The 21,999-nt window shown below is 51.4% G+C and overlaps 11 protein-coding genes across 11 annotated transcripts; 7 read left to right on the top strand and 4 right to left on the bottom strand.

Annotated features, from left to right (window-relative positions):
• Positions 1 to 885: 885 nt before the first annotated feature.
• AYO21_09291 (hypothetical protein) lies at positions 886 to 2,585 on the top strand (the record flags this gene model as incomplete). The annotated part of the gene is made up of 2 exons (XM_022659228.1): positions 886 to 2,206; positions 2,260 to 2,585. 2 exons carry the CDS (start codon positions 886 to 888, stop codon positions 2,583 to 2,585), a joined length of 1,647 nt encoding a protein of 548 aa, XP_022508436.1.
• A 196-nt stretch (positions 2,586 to 2,781) lies between these two features.
• AYO21_09290 (hypothetical protein) lies at positions 2,782 to 3,774 on the bottom strand (the record flags this gene model as incomplete). The annotated part of the gene is made up of 1 exon (XM_022659227.1): positions 2,782 to 3,774. One exon carries the CDS (start codon positions 3,772 to 3,774, stop codon positions 2,782 to 2,784), a length of 993 nt encoding a protein of 330 aa, XP_022508435.1.
• A 501-nt stretch (positions 3,775 to 4,275) lies between these two features.
• Positions 4,276 to 5,580, top strand: AYO21_09289 (hypothetical protein; the record flags this gene model as incomplete). Its single annotated transcript, XM_022659226.1, has 1 exon — positions 4,276 to 5,580. The coding sequence occupies one exon, from the start codon at positions 4,276 to 4,278 to the stop codon at positions 5,578 to 5,580; it is 1,305 nt and encodes a 434-aa protein (XP_022508434.1).
• A 589-nt stretch (positions 5,581 to 6,169) lies between these two features.
• Positions 6,170 to 7,340, top strand: AYO21_09288 (hypothetical protein; the record flags this gene model as incomplete). The annotated part of the gene is made up of 3 exons (XM_022659225.1): positions 6,170 to 6,687; positions 6,747 to 7,140; positions 7,209 to 7,340. 3 exons carry the CDS (start codon positions 6,170 to 6,172, stop codon positions 7,338 to 7,340), a joined length of 1,044 nt encoding a protein of 347 aa, XP_022508433.1.
• A 223-nt stretch (positions 7,341 to 7,563) lies between these two features.
• AYO21_09287 (hypothetical protein) lies at positions 7,564 to 9,237 on the bottom strand (the record flags this gene model as incomplete). The annotated part of the gene is made up of 6 exons (XM_022659224.1): positions 7,564 to 7,706; positions 7,781 to 8,455; positions 8,515 to 8,612; positions 8,683 to 8,858; positions 8,911 to 8,982; positions 9,052 to 9,237. The coding sequence occupies 6 exons, from the start codon at positions 9,235 to 9,237 to the stop codon at positions 7,564 to 7,566; spliced, it is 1,350 nt and encodes a 449-aa protein (XP_022508432.1).
• A 416-nt stretch (positions 9,238 to 9,653) lies between these two features.
• On the top strand, positions 9,654 to 11,643 carry AYO21_09286 (hypothetical protein; the record flags this gene model as incomplete). The annotated part of the gene is made up of 2 exons (XM_022659223.1): positions 9,654 to 10,219; positions 10,290 to 11,643. The coding sequence occupies 2 exons, from the start codon at positions 9,654 to 9,656 to the stop codon at positions 11,641 to 11,643; spliced, it is 1,920 nt and encodes a 639-aa protein (XP_022508431.1).
• Positions 11,644 to 12,172: 529 nt separating this feature from the next.
• On the top strand, positions 12,173 to 12,592 carry AYO21_09285 (hypothetical protein; the record flags this gene model as incomplete). The annotated part of the gene is made up of 2 exons (XM_022659222.1): positions 12,173 to 12,404; positions 12,522 to 12,592. 2 exons carry the CDS (start codon positions 12,173 to 12,175, stop codon positions 12,590 to 12,592), a joined length of 303 nt encoding a protein of 100 aa, XP_022508430.1.
• A 705-nt stretch (positions 12,593 to 13,297) lies between these two features.
• AYO21_09284 (hypothetical protein) lies at positions 13,298 to 13,933 on the top strand (the record flags this gene model as incomplete). Its single annotated transcript, XM_022659221.1, has 2 exons — positions 13,298 to 13,525; positions 13,574 to 13,933. The coding sequence occupies 2 exons, from the start codon at positions 13,298 to 13,300 to the stop codon at positions 13,931 to 13,933; spliced, it is 588 nt and encodes a 195-aa protein (XP_022508429.1).
• Positions 13,934 to 14,106: 173 nt separating this feature from the next.
• AYO21_09283 (hypothetical protein) lies at positions 14,107 to 15,180 on the bottom strand (the record flags this gene model as incomplete). Its single annotated transcript, XM_022659220.1, has 1 exon — positions 14,107 to 15,180. The coding sequence occupies one exon, from the start codon at positions 15,178 to 15,180 to the stop codon at positions 14,107 to 14,109; it is 1,074 nt and encodes a 357-aa protein (XP_022508428.1).
• Positions 15,181 to 15,524: 344 nt separating this feature from the next.
• Positions 15,525 to 17,053, top strand: AYO21_09282 (hypothetical protein; the record flags this gene model as incomplete). The annotated part of the gene is made up of 2 exons (XM_022659219.1): positions 15,525 to 15,942; positions 16,005 to 17,053. 2 exons carry the CDS (start codon positions 15,525 to 15,527, stop codon positions 17,051 to 17,053), a joined length of 1,467 nt encoding a protein of 488 aa, XP_022508427.1.
• A 260-nt stretch (positions 17,054 to 17,313) lies between these two features.
• AYO21_09281 (hypothetical protein) lies at positions 17,314 to 19,707 on the bottom strand (the record flags this gene model as incomplete). The annotated part of the gene is made up of 1 exon (XM_022659218.1): positions 17,314 to 19,707. The coding sequence occupies one exon, from the start codon at positions 19,705 to 19,707 to the stop codon at positions 17,314 to 17,316; it is 2,394 nt and encodes a 797-aa protein (XP_022508426.1).
• Between the last annotated feature and the right edge of the window lie 2,292 nt (positions 19,708 to 21,999).

Below are 21,999 nucleotides of genomic sequence, written 5' to 3'. Positions count from 1 at the left end.
CTAATTCCTGTTAGCAACACCCACAAAACGATGTGCGGGAGGGAGCGTGGGAGAACTTGCTTTTAGGGTGCTTGTTACAAGTCTTGTTTTTTACGTGCAGAAATTTTGTCCAAGGCTTCATTTTTGTTCAAGTTGCTGTTGTGGTTACCTTACTCTTTCTTGATCTCTGCTTTTGCTACAGGAGATAGTTTTGGTGGCTTACTGTTCGCTCTCAGCCAGATCTTTGACATTCCAGTAGTTTGCCAACCTGGACAGAGGATGGTATTCCCTGTGGAGCTTGCCGAAGTCGGGACTCTGATCCGGGGAAGAATGCGAGGTCCAAACTTGTCGAAAGAACAAGCGCTGGGAACCGCACCGAGGACAAATCAAGGTATTCTGAATGCTTCGGAATCCTCCAGCTCTTGGTATGGACTACGCCGAGATAACTGCTCAACATCTTTCGACACCCTTGGCATGCAGAAGAGAATAGAAATCGTCTGGTGGTCGGATCTAGGGATACAGCCATCCCTTCATCCTCGATCACCAGACGGTTTCTGTCTCCAACAGCACCAGGCGGTGGTATTCTGGTAATATCTCATGACTTCAAGTAAAATGCTATAATTTCGGTGACTTTGGCCGGCGCCGAAACACGCAACTTGCTTGTTTCATTCGGTCCGCGGGCGTGTGATTGGATTCTAGCTACACAGGTTTGCCTCGGCGTAGTCCGGTTATAGGATAGGAGGACCAAACAGACATTGAACATTCTTGACAGGCTTCACTACAATTAGAAAGTGAAATACCACCTCTACCTCCGGTAGGTCGTACGGCTATCAACCATTCTAACGCCCGCCCCGTCCTCCATCGTGGTACTTTCTACCTTTGCCCTGCTTGACTGTCGATTCCAACATGGGTTCAATTACTGCCTTGACCAACGGAAGCCATGAAGTCCGAGAAGTCGACATTCTCATTATCGGCGCGGGCTTCGGTGGCTGCTATGGTCTCTATAAGTTCCGTCGTCTAGGGTTCAACGTCCATTTGTTCGAGGCTGGCTCAACTCTTGGCGGAGTCTGGCACTGGAACAACTACCCCGGGGCTCGTGTCGACTCGGAGATTCCATACTACCAGTTCTCGATGCCCGAAGTCTGGCGCAAATGGAACTGGTCCGAGAGATTTCCCAGCGGAGAAGAGTTGAAGGAGTATTTCAAGCACGTGGATATGACATTAGACCTATCTAAAGATATCACCTATTCCGCCAATGTTATCGGCGCCGAATATGACCAGTCAAGAGGGAAATGGACCGTCACGACCGAGAGTGGCCAGAAAGCGAGATGCAAGTATCTCATCTGTGCCACAGGAAGTTCATTCAAGCCGTACTTCCCCGATTTCAAAAATCTGGACAAATTTCGAGGACAGCTGATTCACTCGACCCGCTGGCCGAAAGTGGCCAACACCAAAAACACCCGTGTTGCTATCATCGGGTCAGGCGCAACAGCGGTGCAGTGCACCCAGGAGATCGCCAAGGAGGCACGGCACTTGACCGTGTATATCCGTACTGCCAGCATCTCGTTACCTATGTTCCAACGCCCATTGAGCGAATTTGAACAGCGAGTCAACAAGTCCACGTATGGACACGTGTTTGCCTATTGTCGGCAATCAAAATCGGGATTAGGGTACGATCCTCGGCCAGGCTCCGTCTTTGACTTGAACGATCAAGAGCGGGAAGAGCTTTGGGAGGAACTATGGAATCGTGGTGGATTCAACTTCAACCAGGCAAACTACCGAGATTTCTTGGTGGACGAAAAGGCCAACAAGTTGATGTATGAGTTCTGGGCGAAGAAGACACGCCCAAGGCTTAAGAACCCCGCCAAAGCGGCATTCCTAGTGCCAGAGAAGGCCCCCTTTGCGTTTGGGACGAAGCGAAGCAGTCTCGAGCAAGATTACTACGAGTGTCTTGACCAGGACAATGTTGATATTGTGGACCTCAAAGCTAACCCGATCCGAGAGTTCACCGAGAAAGGCATCATCACCCAAGACGGGGTCGAACGTGAATTTGATACAGTCGTCATGGCCACGGGATTCGACGCTATGACGGGTAGCCTGACGAACATGAACATAAAGGGGACAGACGGATTGACCTTCCGGGAGCGATGGAAGGATGGCGTCTTCACACACCTGGGGTTATGCAGCAGTGGCTGCCCGAATATGTTTATGATATATGGGCCTCAAGGTAAGGACTCTGGCGATCTCGTTTCGCGTTCACGCTGCTGATCACCGGACTAGCACCGACCGCCTTCACAAACGGACCGGTTTTTATTGAAAGCCAGGTCGATATAGTCGTCGACTTGATTAAAAAACTTGAGGCGGGAGGTATCAAGTCGATTGAAGCAAAGAGGGACGCTGAAGAGCAGTGGAAGCAAACCATCCAAGAGGCTAACGACAAAACCCTGCTACCATTGACTGACTCCTGGTACATGGGGGCCAATATCCCGGGGAAGAAACGGGAACAGTTAAACTACCTGGGAGGCATTGAGCAGTACGAAAGGGAGTGTCGACAAGCTCTAAAGACATTACAGGGATTTGAAGTGATCTACAATACCGACAAGTAGTCAGTGGCAACGCGACAAGGCTCTGAGGACTGTTCAAAAGAGACTAGAGCATTGGATATATTGAGGTCATGGCATTCGTTTCAGGGGACTTGTAGCTTTAGAAAGACTGCCTATACAATGATACAACGTAGCCTACGATCCTTAAGTCATGGCCTTTTGAGGAGTTTGGTTAGATTGTCTGCGACTATGAGCGAGATTATTCTGCCAACGTTAGCAACTCAAGGAGGTCAAAACCTGGGACGGGTGTCACATACGAATGCGGTGCCATTCGGGCGAAATAGGTCCCAAAGCCCCGATAGAATCGTAGCGGCCCCTCTTGTTGCAGTACTTGACGAAAGCAATCTGACACACCGGCGTAGGTTGGTTGTCCTGGTAGATTGGTGGATTGTCGTTGGAGCCTCGTTTTCACAAAGTCCAGAGGCATACTGAAAAAGGAGGCAAAAAATCCCGCCACTGTTGATGCTGCCACTACTCGTGCCTGCTCCGGGATGCTGGAGAACTTTTCGAGTTGGTTCTTCGTCTCGGAAAAGAAAGCAAGCTGTCCAAAATTGGTACACATGGCGCGGACGACAGTCGCTCTGGCCCCGGTCCAAAGTGCGAGCACACCCTCGTTCTTGACAATCCGATGCAGCGTATCGAAGACGGAGCGATAGTTCTGCCGCTGGTCCATCGGCCTCATGCCATCAGACTGCATTCGAATCAAGGCGACTTCTGTGGGATTGCCAATGAATGATCCAAGGGCACCTGCGGCGATGCCTGCCCCAGCGCGCTCTATGAATGTCATCTGCCTTCCACGCTCTTTTGCGCGCGTCTTGAGAGCATCTTCGAACGTGAAGAACAACCCCAGTCGGCTGGTGCCGTAGACCACCTGGCGAAGGAGCGCAGCCGACAGTCCAGAGTACAGTTCCAACGGTCTGCCTTGTTTGACAATATCTCGAGCCACAGTGAACGGACTGGCGCGTGGACCACTTCTACTCCCTTCACCAGTCAATTGAAGTCGCACCTTCACCATGTCAACTGGTTGCAGGCATATCGTCGCAATTGACCCTGACAGCCCTCCGATAATGAACGGGAGTGCCACCTTGTACAGGGAGTGGTTGGGAAGGCTCGAACCGACCTCTTGAACTCGATCCCTTTCTCGAGGTGCCTTCTTTCTATTCAAGGCTGAGGTCTGTTCCGCAGCCTCCATAGCCACATCATACGTTCCACGACACTTCGACCGGGAACAGAGGAGCCGAGGCGATAGATACAGAACTGTCTTAGAGATTGCTTGCCAGTACCCAAGGTCAAGGTCCTCCTCAGGCGTAACCGGGGAGCACCGAGCGCGGGGAATTTGGGCCAGCCATTGGGGTACCTGTTTCTGTGTCTGGCCGGGGGAAACCAAGTATCCAGCACACTAGAGGGGTCGTCGGTATAGAAGGGGGGAATGGGGAAGAGGGTCATCCGTGTTGTGTTGTTCCGCACCTCGGGCCGACTATGTCACTTGTACATCGCAACCCTACCCGAAGCTCCAATCACGTCGACCTCGGCTTTTCAGCCTTGTCCACGCTCGACTTTCCTTACTTTACCACCTTGCTAGCTTTTGCGAGTGTCCAGAGCTAATGTGCAACAGGAAGCCCCAAGCCAAGTCTCTGTTACGAGCGTTGATAAGGCTCGACCAACAAAAATTTCGAAGAGGGCGCTGTCCAACATGAGCTTCTTATTTCGCCAGTCGAGGAGAGTCCTCTGTACGGCCAGCGGACGCACAATTCATGCCCGCGCCGGCTGTCTCGCTTCGTTTGGCATCAGCCGGGGCTTCAGATCAGCCGGTGTGGGGAGGTTGGATTTTGATCCTCCGGACTTTACAGAGTCGCAGAAGACAGTGCGCGAGGCTGTTTCCAAAATTTGCTCCAAGTACCCGGACGAGTACTGGTTGGAACACGACAACAAACATGAGTTTCCACATGATCTATACAACGACCTCGCGGCAGATGGATGGCTAGGAATTTGCCTACCACAAGCATATGGGGGCTCTGAGCTTGGAATTGCCGAAGCCGCTGTGATGATGCAAACTATTTCCGAGTCAGGAGCAGGCATGGCCGGAGCCTCTTCTATTCACATGAATATCTTTGGTCTTGAGCCAGTGGCCAAGTTTGGGACCGACGAACAGAAGAAACGCTGGCTCCCAGATCTAATAGCCGGCAAGGAAAGGGCATGTTTTGGCGTAACAGAACCGAATTCTGGTCTCGACACCCTGAAACTCCAATCCTTTGCGCGGCGCGAAGGCGATCACTATATCCTCAACGGGTCGAAGATCTGGATTTCAACAGCTCAAATTGCGCAGAAGATTTTGATCCTAGTTCGAACAACACCGGTGGATCAAGTGAGCAAGCCGAGTAAAGGCCTGTCACTCTTCTACACCGACCTCGATCGCACCCAAGTGCAGGTTACGGAGATTCCCAAGCTGGGGCGTGCTGCTGTGGACTCCAACATCCTCTTCTTCGAGAACTGGAAGGTTCCTGCAGAGGACCTGATTGGCCAAGAAGGTGACGGTTTCAAGATGATCATGCATGGCATGAATGCCGAAAGAGTTCTTGTCGGAGTAGAGGCGTTGGGGCTAGGATACGCGGCGCTCCGACGAGCAGCTTCGTATGCCACAGAGCGGGTCGTGTTTGATCGGCAAATCGGTCGCAATCAGGGCATTCAGCATCCTCTCGCAGAGTCGTGGATGTCGCTCGAGGCGGCAAGGTTGACCCTATACCTTGCGGCAAGGCTTTATGACCAAGGACACACGACTGGCGAATATGCTAACGCTGGAAAATATCTTGCAGCAGAAGCCGCGTTTGACGCGTGCCAGAGAGCCGTCTTGACACATGGGGGCATGGGTTATGCGAAAGAATATCACGTTGAACGCTATCTGAGAGAAGCCATGCTCCCGCGAATTGCACCTGTGAGCAGGGAGATGATCAAGAACTACATCGGTGAGAGAGTCTTGGGGCTACCTCGGTCATATTAAGGGGAGAGCGAGTTGGATTTGAGCTATTGGATAGGTTTGATGCATATATTGGCTCTTCTATCGTAACTCGGATCTATGTAGCGATGAGCACAAATACATACTTGAAGCTCGGTTGCAGCACGATATTCCATGATTGCATCAACGTTGTTGAAGTCAAGAGGTAAAGGAGTAGCAGTTAATAGACTGTGGACCGGACCTTCAAAAGCTACTGCACCACGCCATCTTGTGCCCTCCACAGTTTCTTTCTAATCTGACCGGCCCTCGGCCCCGCTAAACCCAATGGTTAGGCCGCGAATTGCCAAAGACACCACTTTGTAATTTGTCTCCTGAGTATATTGTAAAACTCCACGAAATAGCCACACAGTCACAACACAAAGACAATACATCATACTGTCGAGGCTTCTTCCACCCTCAACTTTTCGGCGCCCTCACAGTAGGCAGCAATTTCGGGACAGAGGGAGAGATGCCAAGGGGATCTGGGTGGCATTTCCCGTATCAATATTGGCGATTACAACTTCGTCCCATTCCACCGGACCTTGGGTTTCGTATGGGCTCGACCAGGCGGAGCTCCTCGTATCCTGGCCGCACCATGAAAGCCGTGGTCATTAAAGGAGACGAAGCTCGACTCGTCCGGGATAGACCACTTCCGCGGTTGCGTGACGATTATGTCCTGGTCAAACCATATGCTGTGGCGCTCAATCCGACCGACTGGAAACATGTGGCCTTCAGGAGAGCCAAAGACGATGCATTGATGGGATGCGACTACGCCGGCGTCGTAGAAGAAGTAGGTCCTGCCGTGACCAAAGACTGGCAAAAGGGCGACAGAATCTGCGGATGTGCACATGGATCCAATGCCGTGAATGGAGAGGACGGCGTCTTTGCCGAATATGCTGTAGTCAAGGGAGACGTACAGATGAGGATACCTGATAGCTTGTCCTACGAAGACGCTGCCACAGTGCCACTTTCAGCAATCACCGTGGGACAAGGTCTTTATCAGAAATCCCTCAGGTTGAAGCTCCCGACATGCTCTGAGAAGGACTCAGAGTACGTCTTGATTTATGGCGGAGGCACTTCCACTGGTGGGCTGGCAATTCAATTTGCAAAATTGTACGTGAAACAGAACTAAAGTCCTAAGCAACTTTACACGCTGACATATCACTTGTTAGGTCGGGATATACAGTCATCACCACATGCTCTGAGAACCAGTTCGATCGCCTCAAAGGCCTCGGAGCGGACTATTGTTTCCCTTATACTGATCCTGACACTCCGAGCAAGATTCGGAGATTGACAAACAATGGACTCAAATACGCATGGGATACCGTTTCGATAGAATCATCGGCCAAGATCTGTGCCGATTCTCTTTCTACGGGCGCTCGTACTCACTACGGGACCACAAACCCCATCATCTCACCCAGGGATGATGTTGAGTCGAGTTCAGTCGTCATGTATACCATGTTCGGCGAAGCATTTGTTTTTGGACCTAGAACATTTGCGGCTTCTCCAGAGGATTTTGAATTTGCAAAGATGTTCATGGGTCTTTGCGAACGATTACTCGCTGAGGTTAGTTCACACCCTTTACACCGGCTTTTTCTCAATGAGTGTTGTTTCCTCACTAGAACGTTGAACAGGGCAAGTTGAAGACACACCCGGTCTTGGTTGGGGATGGTGGACTGGCAGGTGTTATCCGGGGATTAAAAGACCTTCAAGACGGAAAGGTTCGCTCGGGCAAGTTAGTCTACCGGGTTGGGGATACTCCTTAGATGACAAGATGTATCGTGCAAGGAAGGTCACGCTGGTCCACGGACGGGACAATCTATGCTGAGAAGGAGCCTCGTTTTGAAATAGAGAATACGTGAGTGTAGATGTCGTCTCCGTAGATCACAATCGCATGCCAGCTGTATATAGTGACCGGCTAAGATATAGTAATCAACGGCCCGGGCCATAATTTTCTACTAACTCCCAAAACCAGGCTCGAAGCGGTCGTCAAACAACCTTGCTAGCATGAAGATCATCAATCTCCGCTTGTGACAGTTCCAGTTCTCGAAGAATATCATCGGTATGTTCTCCAAGTAGTGGTGGCGCAGTTCGTATGGAAGCCGGTGTACCACTGAACTTTACTGCTGGGCCTATTGCATGGATGTCAGAGACTGCCAGAGATTCCATACGACTGACAAAAGCCAAAAAGGTCTTCCACACTCACCGAGTAACTTAAGCTGCCCTGACTTGGCAGCATCGAACGGCAACTGGTGAACCATTTCCGTCGCCTTTGTCTGTGGATGATCAAAGACACGCTCCATCGTGTTGATAGGTGCGTATGGTAGTCCGCTCCCCTCAAATAATTCGATCCACTCGTCCGTTGACTTCGTTTTGAAGGCACGGTTCAGGACTGGGTAGAGCTCGTCACGATTTTTGACACGATCAGCGTTGGTGGTGAACCTGGGATCGTTGGCCAGATCGGCCAAGCCGAGCTGCTTGCAGAGGATCCTGAACTGGCTGTCGTTGGTTGCTCCGCAGACAAAATATAGGTCCTTGGTCTTGAATGCGTCGTAAGGGACCACACTGGGATGCTGTGTTCCCCAGCGCTCTGCTTCCTGGCCCAGATTCAACCAAGCCAATGCGACATTGGTAAGGAGGGCGACCTGTGTTTCGTACAAGGAAGCCTTTACCATTTGTCCTTTGCCGGTTATCTCTCGCGCGTACAAGGCTGCAAGAATGGCCCCGTGAGTAAATAATCCTGTGCACATATCTGTGAGACCGAGACCAGGCCTCACAGGAGGGCCCCCACGTTCCCCCGTCAAATGCAGGAGACCAGCTTCAGCACCAGCGATCATATCATATCCTGCTCGTTTCGAGAATGGCCCAACGGATCCATAACCTGTCTGGGTTAGCTATTCCCCTGCATGCCAAAACGAAAATGCTGGCAGGTGCTCTCACCGGAGACGCTGGCGTGAATGATTCGAGGGTTGATTGTTGACAGTACATCGTACCCGAGCCCTAGCCGGTCCAAGGCTCCCGGGCGGAAGTTATCCACGCTGCAATAAAGGAGTCAAAACTTCTGTATTGAAGAAGGAAAACAAGAACAAGAAAAAGGGGCATGGTTACACAACGTCGGCCTTTTTTGCAAGCTGCAGAAAGATATCTCGACCCCTTGGGTCTTTCAGATTCAGGCATATCGATCGCTTGTTCCTGTTGACGGCCGCAAAATAGTTTGACACCGGGCCACTGTCTTCTTTCCAGGCGCTTTGTTCACCTGACACTTTCCAGTACCGGGTATCATCCTGTTCAATGTCAATATTCCAAATGAATCGCTGACGAAGAGCTATTACTCACGCCTTTACCGACATCTTCGACTTTGATGACCTCCGCACCGTAGTCTGCGAGAATTTGTGTGCATAGGGGTGCCTAAATGAGGGTCAGAGCATGGCCCAGGTAAGGGAGCCAGCGTGTACGGATTCTGCTCGCCCGACTTACAGCCAAGACTCGCGAAAGATCGAGAATTCTGACGCCCTTGAGAGGCCCTTCATTTTTGGTCTCTGGTAGAGTGTTCAAGAATCTTGCGGGAGTCGGGCAGTTGCACGAGTTCGCCAGGAATGGATGCTTTCTTATGCTCGCAGTGCCCGACCACCGGGAGAACGAAGGACCTCGAAGTGGTTTCATGATCACTGTAGCTGGCTCGTCTTGGGAATGTGGTGTCAGGATATTTTTCTATTGTGCTGTCGATGGAGATGGAGGACGCTCGGAAAGCTCGATACCCAGGCGACGTGGGGAACTTTAGCCAACCGATGCACCTTTTCTCCGCTCGGGGATCAGGTACACAGCCTCGAGACATTAGAATAGGAAAAGGCTCTGGAGACGGACGTATCCCGAGGCTCAATTTGCGTGAAGAGATCGTCGTGTCATTGTACGAGTTGGTTGTCTTTTCTCGGCCCGCAGCCTCTTCTGCCACTAGATTCTCCTCGGGTAGCGGTCGGCAACCCCCTCAATGTTCCCATTCGTGGTGGCTAAAGCGTGCATTTCGACCCCTTCACGGCCTTCACATCTGCTGCTTGTTAATCGTATCACTGAAGCAGTAGATGGCTACGCTACGTCAACCTTCCAGCTCTCTGCGATTGACCTGCCTCAACACCAGGCTGTCCGCCCATCAATCCCGCCAAAGGATTCAATTGCTGTCGAGACACCAAGTTCGCTGCTACTCCAAATCAGTCGGGGCATTTAGTGGAGGGCGTGATGTTCGGATTCTCGAAGTTGGGCCTCGCGATGGCCTTCAAAACATCAAGAATGTTGTCCCGACTGCGACGAAAGTAGAGCTCATCCGGCGGCTAGCAGCCACTGGCCTGCGAGATATTGAGGCGACCTCTTTTGTCTCCCCCAAATGGGTGCCTCAGCTGGCTGACGGCGCCGAAGTTATGCGGGAGATTCGACCTCTGATGACAGACGCCGAAAGGACGTTTCCCGTGCTGGCACCCAACACGAAGGGGTTGATAAATGCAAGCAAAAGCGAGGCGAAAGAGGTCGTCGTGTTCGCGTCTGCCTCTCAAGCATTCAGTAAGGCTAATCAGAATTGTACCATCGATGAGGCACTTGCTCAGGCCGAGAGCGTCACAACGAAGGCTCGGGAAAGCTCGATCTTGGTTCGAGGGTAAGAGCAATCTAGCCAAACAGATTGAAATTGACCACTCGATTATTCACTAACGAGTCCAACCATCCAGAGTGGTTTCATGCATCTTTGCCGACCCATATACCGGCCCAACTCAGCCACAAGAAGTCGAGTATGTCGTCAGGCGTCTTCTCGACATGGGCTGTTACGAGGTCGCCCTAGGTGATACAACCGGGGTGGGAACGCCGTACGACACGCAAAAACTGCTCGAGTATCTCTTTGCACGGCACCCAGTATCGTTACTTGCAGGCCATTTCCACGACACTTACGGGCAGGCCGTGGCAAATGTTGTCAGGGCCTACGATATGGGTCTCCGAACGTTCGACAGTAGTGTCGCTGGCCTCGGTGGTTGTCCCTACGCCGTAGGAGCGAGAGGTAACCTCGCAACAGAAGACATTGTGTACCTTTTTGACAGGATGGGTGTGAAGACAGGCGTGAATCTAGACAAGCTCGTCGAGACTGGGGAATGGATTTCACGACAGCTGGGAATACCAAATGGCAGCCGTGCTGGTGCGGCTCTCAGTGCCAAATCTCGAGCCGGAACTCAACTACCATCATCTCCAGCAGCAAAAAGTTCCACCAGGAGAGACTGGACCACGATTGAAGACAATGGCAACTATCGGGTCGCCCGAAACGGCCCTGTTGTCAAGGTGACGCTCACGCGAGACCGAAATGGCAACGCACTCACCGGTCAAATGGTCGAAGGTTTAACCCAGCTCTACCGTGACCTGGCTACGGACCACACCGTTTTTCATATCCTCCTGGCTTCTGAAGGTCGATTCTTCTGTACGGGTATGGACCTGAGCGGCGGGACAGAAACAAGCGACACCGCCAAAGAAGATGGGTATTATACCAAGGTATACGACCTCTTTCAGGCCATCGATGAAAGTCCGCAAACGACCATCGCGGTGGTCGATGGGCCTTGTTACGCTGGCGGTGTCGGCCTAAGCACCGTCTGCGACGTGCGGCTGGTCTCGTCCCGAGCACGATGGACACTGAGCGAAATCAAACTCGGCCTGGCACCGGCAATCATCTCGAAATTCGTGGTCCGAGAATGGGGTCCCTCGTTCGCACGGGAAGCGATCTTGAGTGGCAGGGAAGTCCACGCTGCCGAACTACACCGAATCGGTGCCGTTCACGGCCTAGCTAGCTCGTCCGAGGAATTGGAGGAATTGGTGGAAAAATACTTGGACCAACTGCGACGTGCAGCCCCGCGAGCAGCTACCGCATGTAAGGACTTGGTCAAGGTTGCGTGGGCACACCCTCAAACGGACATACAGGAAAATGTGATCCGGACCAAATTTGCACAAATGATGCTGCCCGGCTCTGAAGGTCGGCATGGCATCGAAAAGTTCCAAAGGAAAACCAAGGGAGGAGTTGACTGGGTCAAGTTCTGGGATACATAAATCAGTTCTTCGGGCCGAGGTGAAACAAGAGAACTGTATCACGGGCGAAGTCCGGCCCATGGCGTTGAAGTGCTTGAAGTCCCCCATCCGTCCCCACACTGAGCATACTGGGGTAACCGTCGAGCCACTAGGGGAATCCACACCACTGAACACATATGATTTTAGAACCGGCCTCACCTCCGAAGAGTCAAGATCAAGATTGATTGCGATATAATAATTTACGTTCGTATACCATGGACGAACTCTCATTCATTTTGTGGAGCTTTTTTCGGGTGGTGCCGGGTCACTCGCGATATAGAATGACATGGGGGAGCGACGGCTGGCATGAACCTCTTGTTTCGACGGCGTCAGTTCGGTCTCGACCGACAATAAGATACGCAGCCAGGCTGACTGCACGATCATCGGATAAGGGGCGTCACAGATACAGCTAAGTTCACCACATGTGGTATTTAAGCTGCCCCTTACCTTACACCCCTGTCTGGAAACGTTCCCTAATATCATTATCCTCAGACCTTACACTGTGCAAATAATGTCGGCTAAATTTACCGATTGCGATGCTATTGTCGTCGGGGCAGGTTTCGGTGGTATTCGGACACTATGGGAGCTTGTCCAGACCGGCCTGACCGTCAAGTGCTTTGAAGCTGGATCGGATGTTAGCGGCGCATGGTACTGGAATCGGTATCCTAGGGCTCGAAACGACAGCGAGGCCTGGGTGTGCAGCATGAATTTCGCGCCAGAGTTGAAGGAGGAATGGAATTATCGTGAACGCTATCCTTTACAGGATGATGCCCAACGATATTAGGGCCATATTACTGGTCAGTAAATTGTTCACCAAACAACCGTGTTTAATCCCACACCAGCTAACATTAGTCAAATAGACTACTTTGATTTACGCAAGAAGATCGAGTTTGATACACGTATCGCGAGCGCGCATTACCGTGACAGCTAGAAAACTTGGACCATAACCACCACAGTAGGGTCGTCGACAACTTATCGTTACTTCGTACCCGCCGCGGGGCCTTTATCAATTGTCAAAGACCCTCCTTTCACTAGGCTCAAGTCATATACCGGCGAATAGTACTAAGCATCTCGCTGGCCTAATAAACCGATCGATTTTCGGGGTAAGCGGGTCGCTATCGTAGGCACCGGTGCAACAGGAGTCCAGATCATCCCTAAGATTGCCCCTGTAGCGAAGGAGTTAACGGTGTTTCAGCGCACACCGAATTACGTCCTGCCGGGTCAAAACTATACGTTTAATGAGTATAAAAAAGCCGCTATCAAGCAAAAATATCATAGCATATGGAATCGCGCAAGACAACATCCCTTCGGTCTAGCTATGGTATCGTCAGTGAAGGTAGTAGAGGGCCTAGCTGATGCCGACAAGATCAGACAGATTCTAGACTCTAGCTGGGAATCCGGTAGCTTCCATTTCCAGTTTGAGACCTTTAATGACCTTGTCACGGACCTAAAATCAAATGAAATTACCTCTGAGTACCTACGAAAGAAGATTCGAGCTATCGTCTAGGACCTAGAGACGGTAGAAGCCCTCTACCCTAAATAAACCTTCCTTTCTAAACGTCCACTATGTGGCTACTTCTACTACGAGGCGTTTAATCGATACAACGTTAAGCTGGTAGACGTCAGCCGTGATGATATGAATGTGTTCGAAAATGGCATTCGTCTTGGCTCTGGGGTCGAATATGAGTTTGATATGATTATTTTTGCACTGGGATTCGATGCTGCCACTGGGGCGCTCAGTGACTTGGAGGTTAAAGGCACTGGAGGTAAAGTCCTGAAGGATTGCTGGGAAAGGAGGCTCGAAACATTTTCCGGAGCTCTCGTCCCGGGCTTTCCCAACATGTTCATCTTCTGTGGCCTAAATGTGCCGTTTGGAAACATGCTAGTTGTCGAAGAGATAGACGTAAACTAGATCGGGAAGACCATTCGCCATATGGAAGAAAACAAACTCGATACCATTGACGTGTCTGAGAAGCCTGCATATGCCTGGTCTTATCACCTACGAGAAGCTTTCAAAGCCACGCTGTTTGCAGAATCGGCCAAGGCAGCAAAAGCATGGTTTGTGGGAGCCAACATTCCTGGCAAGGCTATTGATCCTTTGTTTTACTTTGGCGGAGTTTCGACCTGGGCTTCGTGGCTCGACAAAGAGACCAAGACAGGATGGGAAAGCATGAAGTTTTCGCCTTCCGTGGCTACTGACGTCGAAAGGAAAGAAGCCCCGATCCACTCTGGAGGTCAAATAGCACTCGGTTCGCCGTCAGTTGCAGCATGATCATGCTCGGATGAATTGACAGACGAATGTTAGCGATGGCAGGTCTTCAATTCTATACACATCCTTTGGTAGTTACTGTCTCACTATAGAGTTTTAGAAAGGCTTACTATAGAGACGTCAGTCCCAAAGAAACAATGTGAGCGTCGATTTGCTTCTCCTCATGGGAATCTCGTTCACTTGGTGAGCACAATTCGCCCCGATGCTTTTCCCGCCTTCAACAAGTCCATCGCCTCATTCACCGAGTCCCAAGGCATCTTCTGGATCGGCACAGCGGGCAGTTTCCCTTCTTTTGCAATCTTCACGATGCTCCGGAGCTCGTCCAAGCTTCCGGTGATATTAGAATAAATGGCCAGGCCTTTGAAAATGTTCGCTACGAGAGACAACTCAAGCGAGCCTCCCATGACACCGACTTGGACCCATCTAGCTCCTTTACCAACCAGATCGTTGACCATGCGTGCGGTAGCCGTGTTGTTCACAAAATCAATAACTGCAGTGACAGGCCCGTTAGTGGCAGCGAGAATGTCTTCAGCTGCAGAAGGACCCGAGGTGTTGACGGTCTTTGTCGCACCAGCTGCAGCGGCCGCAGCTAGCTTATCGTCACTGATGTCTGCACTAACGATGAACTCATGCCCGAATGACTTCAATACCGATATTGCTGCCAGTCCTAGCCCTCCCGCACCAACCAGGAGGACTGGCTCATCCGGTGGGAGAGGCATTAGCTTATTGACGGAGCTTAAGGTTGTGATTCCAGAGCAGCCATATGTACAGGCCACCATAGGGTCGAGGTTTCCTAGGTCGATGAGGAATTTCGGATGGGGGACCAGCACATACTCGGCAAACCCGCCGTTCTGAAGGACTCCGAGTGCTCTTTGTCCGGCGCATAGATTGTACTTTTCCTGGAGACAGCGCCCACAAGTACCACAACCAATCCATGGATAGACAATGTAGCGTTGCCCTATCACGATGGAATCGACTTCAGGTCCAACTGCAGCTGCTTCTCCTAGTATTTCATGGCCCAAGGCAACGGGCAGCTCGATACCGCGCTGTTTAACATAAAAGCGCTTTCCTCCCCCCATATCATAGAATCCTTCAGCGGTATGGAGGTCCGAGTGACAAACACCGACATGGGTGGTTTTGACCAATACTTCCGTCCCCTTGGGAGTTGGGATGGGTTGGCGAAGCTTCTTCAAGGGGGTATCCCATTCTGTCAAAGCCCAGATGTCCATTTGGTCCTTTTGGTCCGCCATTGGTAGTCGTTTGAACGGCGTACAGTGTGAAAAGTCTGAATGCCGGAGGAGCAGCGACATGTACGAAGTTCTCGGTATAATAAAGGAACCCCCGCTCGTGAGGAGGAGGAAGAATTGTCGGCTTGGTCCGAGGTCAAGTTGCCATGAGTTTGAGGCCGGGTGCAAGTGGGTCCACCGGCGACCGCCTGGTGGGTTATCGGCAAATGCCAGCACGTAACATGTCGGCGCTCGTTCTCCATCGGGCCGAGGTGGATCCGCTGGGTAAGGAAGGGGTTTAAGTGTCTGTGAATACCTCCTTTCCGACCGAGGCCATCGTACCAGTGGAATCAAACAGTATCGTAGCAATGGCTAAGACTGTCCTGGATCCGAAGAGCTACACCAAGCTCTTTTTGAACGGCGAATACGTCGCGGCCAAGGCCACAGAGACGTACAGCCTCAAAAACCCAAAGGATAACACTGTTGTGGTCGAGAATATTCCAGTCGCCGGCCCTGAAGACGTCGACGCAGCAGTCAAATACGCCGAAGAGGCTTTCCAGGGGCCATGGAGTCGATTTACGGCCATTCAACGTACCGAGTGTTTTCTCAAATTGGCTACACTGCTCGACAAGGAACTCATGCCGATCCTCACCTTGGACTCACTCACCTCTGGAATTCCAGTCTCCTTAGCCCCAGTTCGTGAGCGAAATTATATCAGAAACTGTCTGCTGTATTATGCAGGATGGACAGACAAGCAGAGGGGTGACTATTTTCCCGCCGATGACGGTAAGCGAGTCTTGATTGCGTTCTCTTTTGGTAGCCCAGAACTGTACTCACTACACTATCAGGTTTTGTCAAGATTGTCCGGCACGAGCCACTTGGGGTCTGTGCTGCCATCAACCCCTTTAATGCACCGGTAGCAACCTTTTTCCTCAAGGCTGCTCCGGCACTGGCCACTGGAAATGTCTTGATTGTGAAACCTAGCGAAAAGACACCCTTGGGGACATTGGCTGTGGCAGCTCTCTTCGAAAAAGCAGGCTTTCCTCCTGGGGTTGTCCAAGTTCTTACAGGTCCTGGATCTACTGGAGCCCTTCTTGCCGAACATATGAGGATCCGCAAGGTCAGTTTTACCGGCTCAGTCGCCACAGGCAGGAAGATTCAAGAGGCCGCCGCAAGAAGCAACTTGAAACGCGTCACCTTGGAGCTTGGAGGCAAGAGTCCAGCCGTGATCTTCGAGGATGCAAATCTCGAGAATGCGCTCACATGGACAATAAATGCTATCTTGACACGAAGTGGGCAGCTTTGCGTTGCCGCATCGCGGGTGTATGTCCAGAAGAGCATAGCGGACAAATTCATCCAAGAATATAAGAAAAGGATGGGAGATGCTGCGAACGACATGGGGGATCCTCAGGATCCAGCTGTCAAGTGGGGGCCAATGGTGGACGAGTCGCAGCTTGCGCGAGTTAAATCGATGGTGGAACGAGGAAAGACAGAGGCTGAATTGATAGTTGGAGGAGGCCAGCACGGAGAGACGGGGTGCTATATGGAGCCCACCGTGTTCTTGAACCCCAGAGACGACGCGGAAATCTACCGACGGGAGATCTTTGGCCCAGTCAGCGTCATCAAGACATTTGAGACGGAGGAAGAAGTCCTCAGACTGGCTAACGATACAGAGTTTGGTTTGATGTCTGGTGTCTTCACTCGAGACATTACACGAGCTCTCCGAGTGTCCGCAGCTTTGGAGTCGGGTGTCGTCGGCATCAATTGTATCAGCCTGCAAAGCTTGCAAGCACCCTTTGGCGGCAAGAAACAGAGCGGCATTGGGCGTGAATTTGGAGAGTATGCGTTGAGATTGTTCACGGAGCCGAAGACCGTCCTGATCAACATGGCCGCATAAAAGAGTCAAAACATGAAGATCGTGCTGAACAAGTATGTCACACAGGTGATTTGCGTCTATCGTGATGTGGATACAAGCATGCATAGAATAAGCTGGACTAAAAAGTACCGTATAGTATGATATATGAAACTTGTCAACTCGTATGCTATCGTGTTCATTGTTGATGCTGCCGCCATCACTGCGTGTCTTTCAGGTATAACACCACGGTCTGGATCATGTCTCTCCAGCACCCATGATATGGACTTGCCCGACTAGTCAATCTATTTTGGTGTAGTCTGAGAAAAGTTTCTCGTCTCAAGCGATGCAGGGTCCCAAAGTGTCAACCCGTTGCCCCATTGCGTCTCAAAGCTCACTCCAAGCTCGTCTGACAGATTGAAAAAGTCTGCAGAGCCTTCCATATCCAGGAAGCAGTCGAAGTCTTGTTGTATTCCGTCGACCGTTCGCCCATCCCCACGAACCGCACATACATTGGAGTTAATGTTGTTCTGGTTGTCATCTGTATCACAAATGGCAATGTTATCCCCGGCGCCGACACTTACTCGATGTTGTCTCCAAGCACCTTCGTTGCACATAGTGGACGCTGTATCCTCATGCCCCTGGGCCGCTCCTCGGAGATCCATCCGAGAAGGAGCTCTGCTCAGCTCCGAGTCGGCGGCTGAAATGGCTGTTGAGCCGCCGGTAGGCAGTGGGAATGCTGGGGGCGGGACATTGAACTGACATCCAAAATGCGAGAGATCCTTTCCGTTCTGGGACTTCACTCCAAGCATGCTTTCGCTTATTCTGATACGAGCCTCAGTTGGCTCCGGTCGAGAAGACACTTTGTTGGCGGCAGCTGTAAGAAAAGAGAACGCGAACGCGGCAGAGGAATATGTTTCGCCCAATTGATCCAAGGTCTGCGTGCAGAGACCGAACTTTCGTCTAGCACTTTGTTGGATATCCTTGTCGCCAACTGCCTGGTCGAGAACGTGGATAATGGCGGCGTGGAGCAGGCAGGTGATGGCAGTATTGGGAAGGAATCGAACCAAACCATGGGCATAAAGGTTTGTATACAGGATTGTAAGCTCATTAGCTGCTTCGTGAGTCTTCCTCCGTGAGAGATCTCGAATCTCCGGATCCAGGGCCAAGTTAGTAGCACTGGAGAGAATTTGGGGCCGATGTAAGATATTGATCGATGTTAAATACAAGCCCTTTAGAACTGCTTTGTGTACTTCCAAGGCTTGATCTGAGTTTTCTGGTGCGTGATCTATCGGCAAACCATTGAAGCAATGCAGAGAACTCGCGTGGGTCTGGTACCATCTTTTCAAGCTCTGGTCGCATTGCAACAGATCTGACGCATTGCCGATGATATCTTCTGAAGCTCCGTCTAGCTTCGTTGTCTGAGTGATAGAGATATGATTCGACTTGCGGTATTGCATCTCAAGAATCGGGGTCAGGCAAACGCAAAGCTCAGCCATGCCAATATATAGTCTGGCTAACAACATCCGGGCAGCTTCATTTTTAAGGATAGGACATTGAGACCCAAGCATCTCGCTCACTCTGTCAGACAAGGGTCGTGTCTCCAAATCGGAGAGCCTCAACATGGGCTGGTCGAATTCGTCATGGCGGATACGTGGGGGCCGGCGAAATGCAAGCGAGACCAACCGATCTCTGGTATAGCATGACCACCATAGGCGCTTCCAAAGCCGTCGCTCTAGCTGGTTGCGAGGAGGGTATGGAGGAGGTTCACAGTTGAGCCCGATGCGTTTGGACAGCGAAATAGCCACGCCCAGCCAGTACCAGACGTCCTTAGGATCATCCGGTGTTTCGTTCCAATACGTCATCAAGAGAGTGCTCTGGATCAAGGTAAGACGATCAAGCTCATAGTCCATATCACAAAGAAGCTTCGCCCGGAGATAGAAAGACCTGCGAGCATTCCGTCGGTCGTTATAGCCGTGAGCAGCTAGAGTCTTGAACGCGATGTACGGGGTCGCAGCAAACATGACAGACTGGAAGAGAAGAAGGCTGACCGTTTTAGTAGCTTCGCCCTTCTCGATCGTGTCGAGAAAGTCTTCCAGTTCAAGGACCGGCATGTACGGGTGCACATACTCGACGTAGCAGCGTAGCAACTCGTTGCGCAAGCTCGTGGCAGGAATGATAAAGGCGCCTTTTGCCCGTAGACGTTCGATGTCGTCCGCGTCCAGCCGCGCTGAGGTCGTTCGAATATACTTTGGCAAAGTATCCTCTGATCCTCCGCGAGGACTCAGTCTGGGATCTGGTGAGGTGTGAGAAGGTTGCGATAAGAATTGCCCGTTGTGAATGCCATTCCCTCCGCCACGAGACCCGTTGGAAGGGTCAAATTCGTGAGAGCCGACATTGGACTGGTCTGCAACAGGAGATTCAGACGCAGCCAGGAACGTCCTGTCGCGACTGTGCCTTGGTGGAGTGACAGCGAAGTTTGCACGTTCCTCATTGCGCCCATTGAGAACATACTGATCGATGGAAGGCGAAGAATGCTGTTTAGAGTGATCAGGCACATTTGTGGTCGCATGAGCCGCCGTCAAACCACGGGAAAGACCGTTCAGACTGTCAAAGTTACTGTAATGGCGGGTGCGGTTTTGTTCAACCAGGGTATCTGACGTAGTCCGCTGCCGTCTTGACGTTTTGGTCGCGCGCATTTTGTGTCTCCGAAGTGACTCGACCACTTTGCATTCGACACGATCAAGTCGGCAATTGGTACAGGGAAGTCTGTCGATAACATCACAACGAACTTTACGTGCCCTGCAGCTCAGGCAAGCTTTTGAAGCGCGACGTTTGGTACCATGGTGCACAGATGCTTGTGCTTGTGCTTGTTCCATGGTAGAAACTCTCTCTCTCTCTTGTCACTAAGCTCACTTGTTTATGGGGCAACACTGGGATCGAAAAACTGATTGATATCCACAAGGTTTTGAGCCGAGGTGTTGGGCGTTATTGTCGTCCGTCACATCACAAACCTAGGTAGAGCTAACAAGGCACGTGCAAGGCAAGTGGCACCGAGATCACACTAGTCCACATTTGGAACGGTTGCACTACGAATTGAGTGACCTCGGTGGCCCCAACCCCATTGGTGGTTTCTTACCTTTCTGCCTACCTCGTACTCATGTTTTTGTTGACGGTCTGAAATGGCGGCCGCTTCAAAGACGCTCGGGAGGCGATCTAGCATGCCCTGAGAGGATCAACAGGCAGAGACGCCCGTCGCAGCTTTCGGTAAAGGTCTCTCAGTTCTTTTGCGAAGTGAAACTGTCAAACATAGCCTGCTGAAGGACGGAGGGTACAGGAAAATTCATCTAATATTTCAGCAACTGCTGGCTGAGTTCTATCTTCGCCTCACTGAAATGGAAGGTATGCCATTCACTCAACAATTGACCATCCAAGTCTTTATTGCAGCCCTTTCGGTCCCTTGTAGCCACTGTTTGGGGCTCTGCTTCGAAGCACAGTATCAAGGTGAGCCCCTGAGGCAGTCATGTCGCGGGCTGTTCCAATGAGGTTGTTCATGAAGAAAAAAATGGACTGCAACTTCGAGAAGAGATCTATAACACGTCCATCGCGACAAGAAATGTTGTAGCTTTACAGCAAAACGCTCTCTTAGCCACCCTCCGTAAAGATAGAAGAAGTGGGGCAGAGGAAGAAAAGCCATGCTTATGAAACCCAGGACACTATTTCCCCAACCGAGTCCAAGTTCTGCATAAAGAGACGGCCCTGCTAATGGAACGAAAGCTGCAAAGAGAAGTCGGAGAATCACGTTCGCAGCCAACGCAGATGCAGCAGCCTCTGGGCCAAAAGCATCCACCAGGTAGAGCTGAGTCGGCATTATGACCCAGAGAAGGCCAAATCCAATGAAGGAGGTGCCAATGATAGGCACGATCCAATGAGCCTGCTTTTCGGCTGCCCATCCATACCAGAAGATGCCGACGGGCACTGGTGGGCATGACTTACATCATGGGCTTCAAGCGTCCTTCAGGTTTGAGTAAATCTCCAAGTGCCTTTGCAGTTTATCGCTCATGGTGGCGAACAGGGCGAGAGAGAGGATCATCCCAATTCCAACGCCAAGAAATGACAGGCCTAATACGCGGGCGGAGAAATGGTATTGTTCCTCAAAGGCCGTGGGAAACGTGGTGAACAGCAGAAAGAGGAGGGTGAAAAGGAACGCGCATAGGAGTGAAAGGAGCAGCACGATTGGCGACAGGATGAGAACCTTTGTTGGTCGAGTAACTGCGCGGAGGAATAGCTGGCGGGGGGGGGATGCCCTGGTCCATCTTGGACATCAGAGAAGCATTGCCAGTTTCTTTCCGGAGGCGAGCAGCTTTCCTCCCGAGAAGCACAGCGGCATTGGTCTCGCGGAGGAAGAAACTTGATATGATGAATGACACTGCTGCCTAAGTCGATCCGTTAGCGACTCGACAGTAGGAGGGGTTCGGCCCTACACACTAGGATTGTGATGATCCAAAAAGTCCATCGCCAGCCGATTGATTCGGACACAAAGCCACCAACAATTGGGCCCAATACCATGCAGGACCGTCAGGATGAAGACTGTTTGCGTTAGATAGTGCAACCTACTGGTCCCAGAAGCGGTCCCACGAAGAAGACAGACATTACCCTCCCACGCTGAGCTGGTGGGACGACGTCGGCGACAGTCCCTCCACCAACTGTTAATGGGCCCGAAGAAGGATATCCAGCAAGAAATCGAAAACCGAGAAACATGCCCGTGTTTTTGCTCAGAGCACATCCAATTATGAAGCCAATGTAAAGAATATTGCAGATGTGGTAGATCGCAAGGCGCCCGTACAGTTCTGACAGTGGTGTAATGAACATTGGCCCAACAGCGAAGCCACAAAGGTAGATGGACACAGTGAGACTGACGATAGTAGGACTGATGATATGGAGCTCCTTAGCGAGCTCGGCAGCTCCAGGTGCAAACATTGTGGCGGCGA

The sequence above is a fragment of the Fonsecaea monophora genome, assembly GCF_001642475.1.
Source record: "Fonsecaea monophora strain CBS 269.37 chromosome Unknown Scaff90, whole genome shotgun sequence".
Lineage (NCBI taxonomy): Eukaryota > Fungi > Ascomycota > Eurotiomycetes > Chaetothyriales > Herpotrichiellaceae > Fonsecaea > Fonsecaea monophora.
The sequence above is the reverse complement of the archived record's forward strand: the minus strand, read 5'-3'. Positions and strand labels throughout refer to the sequence as shown.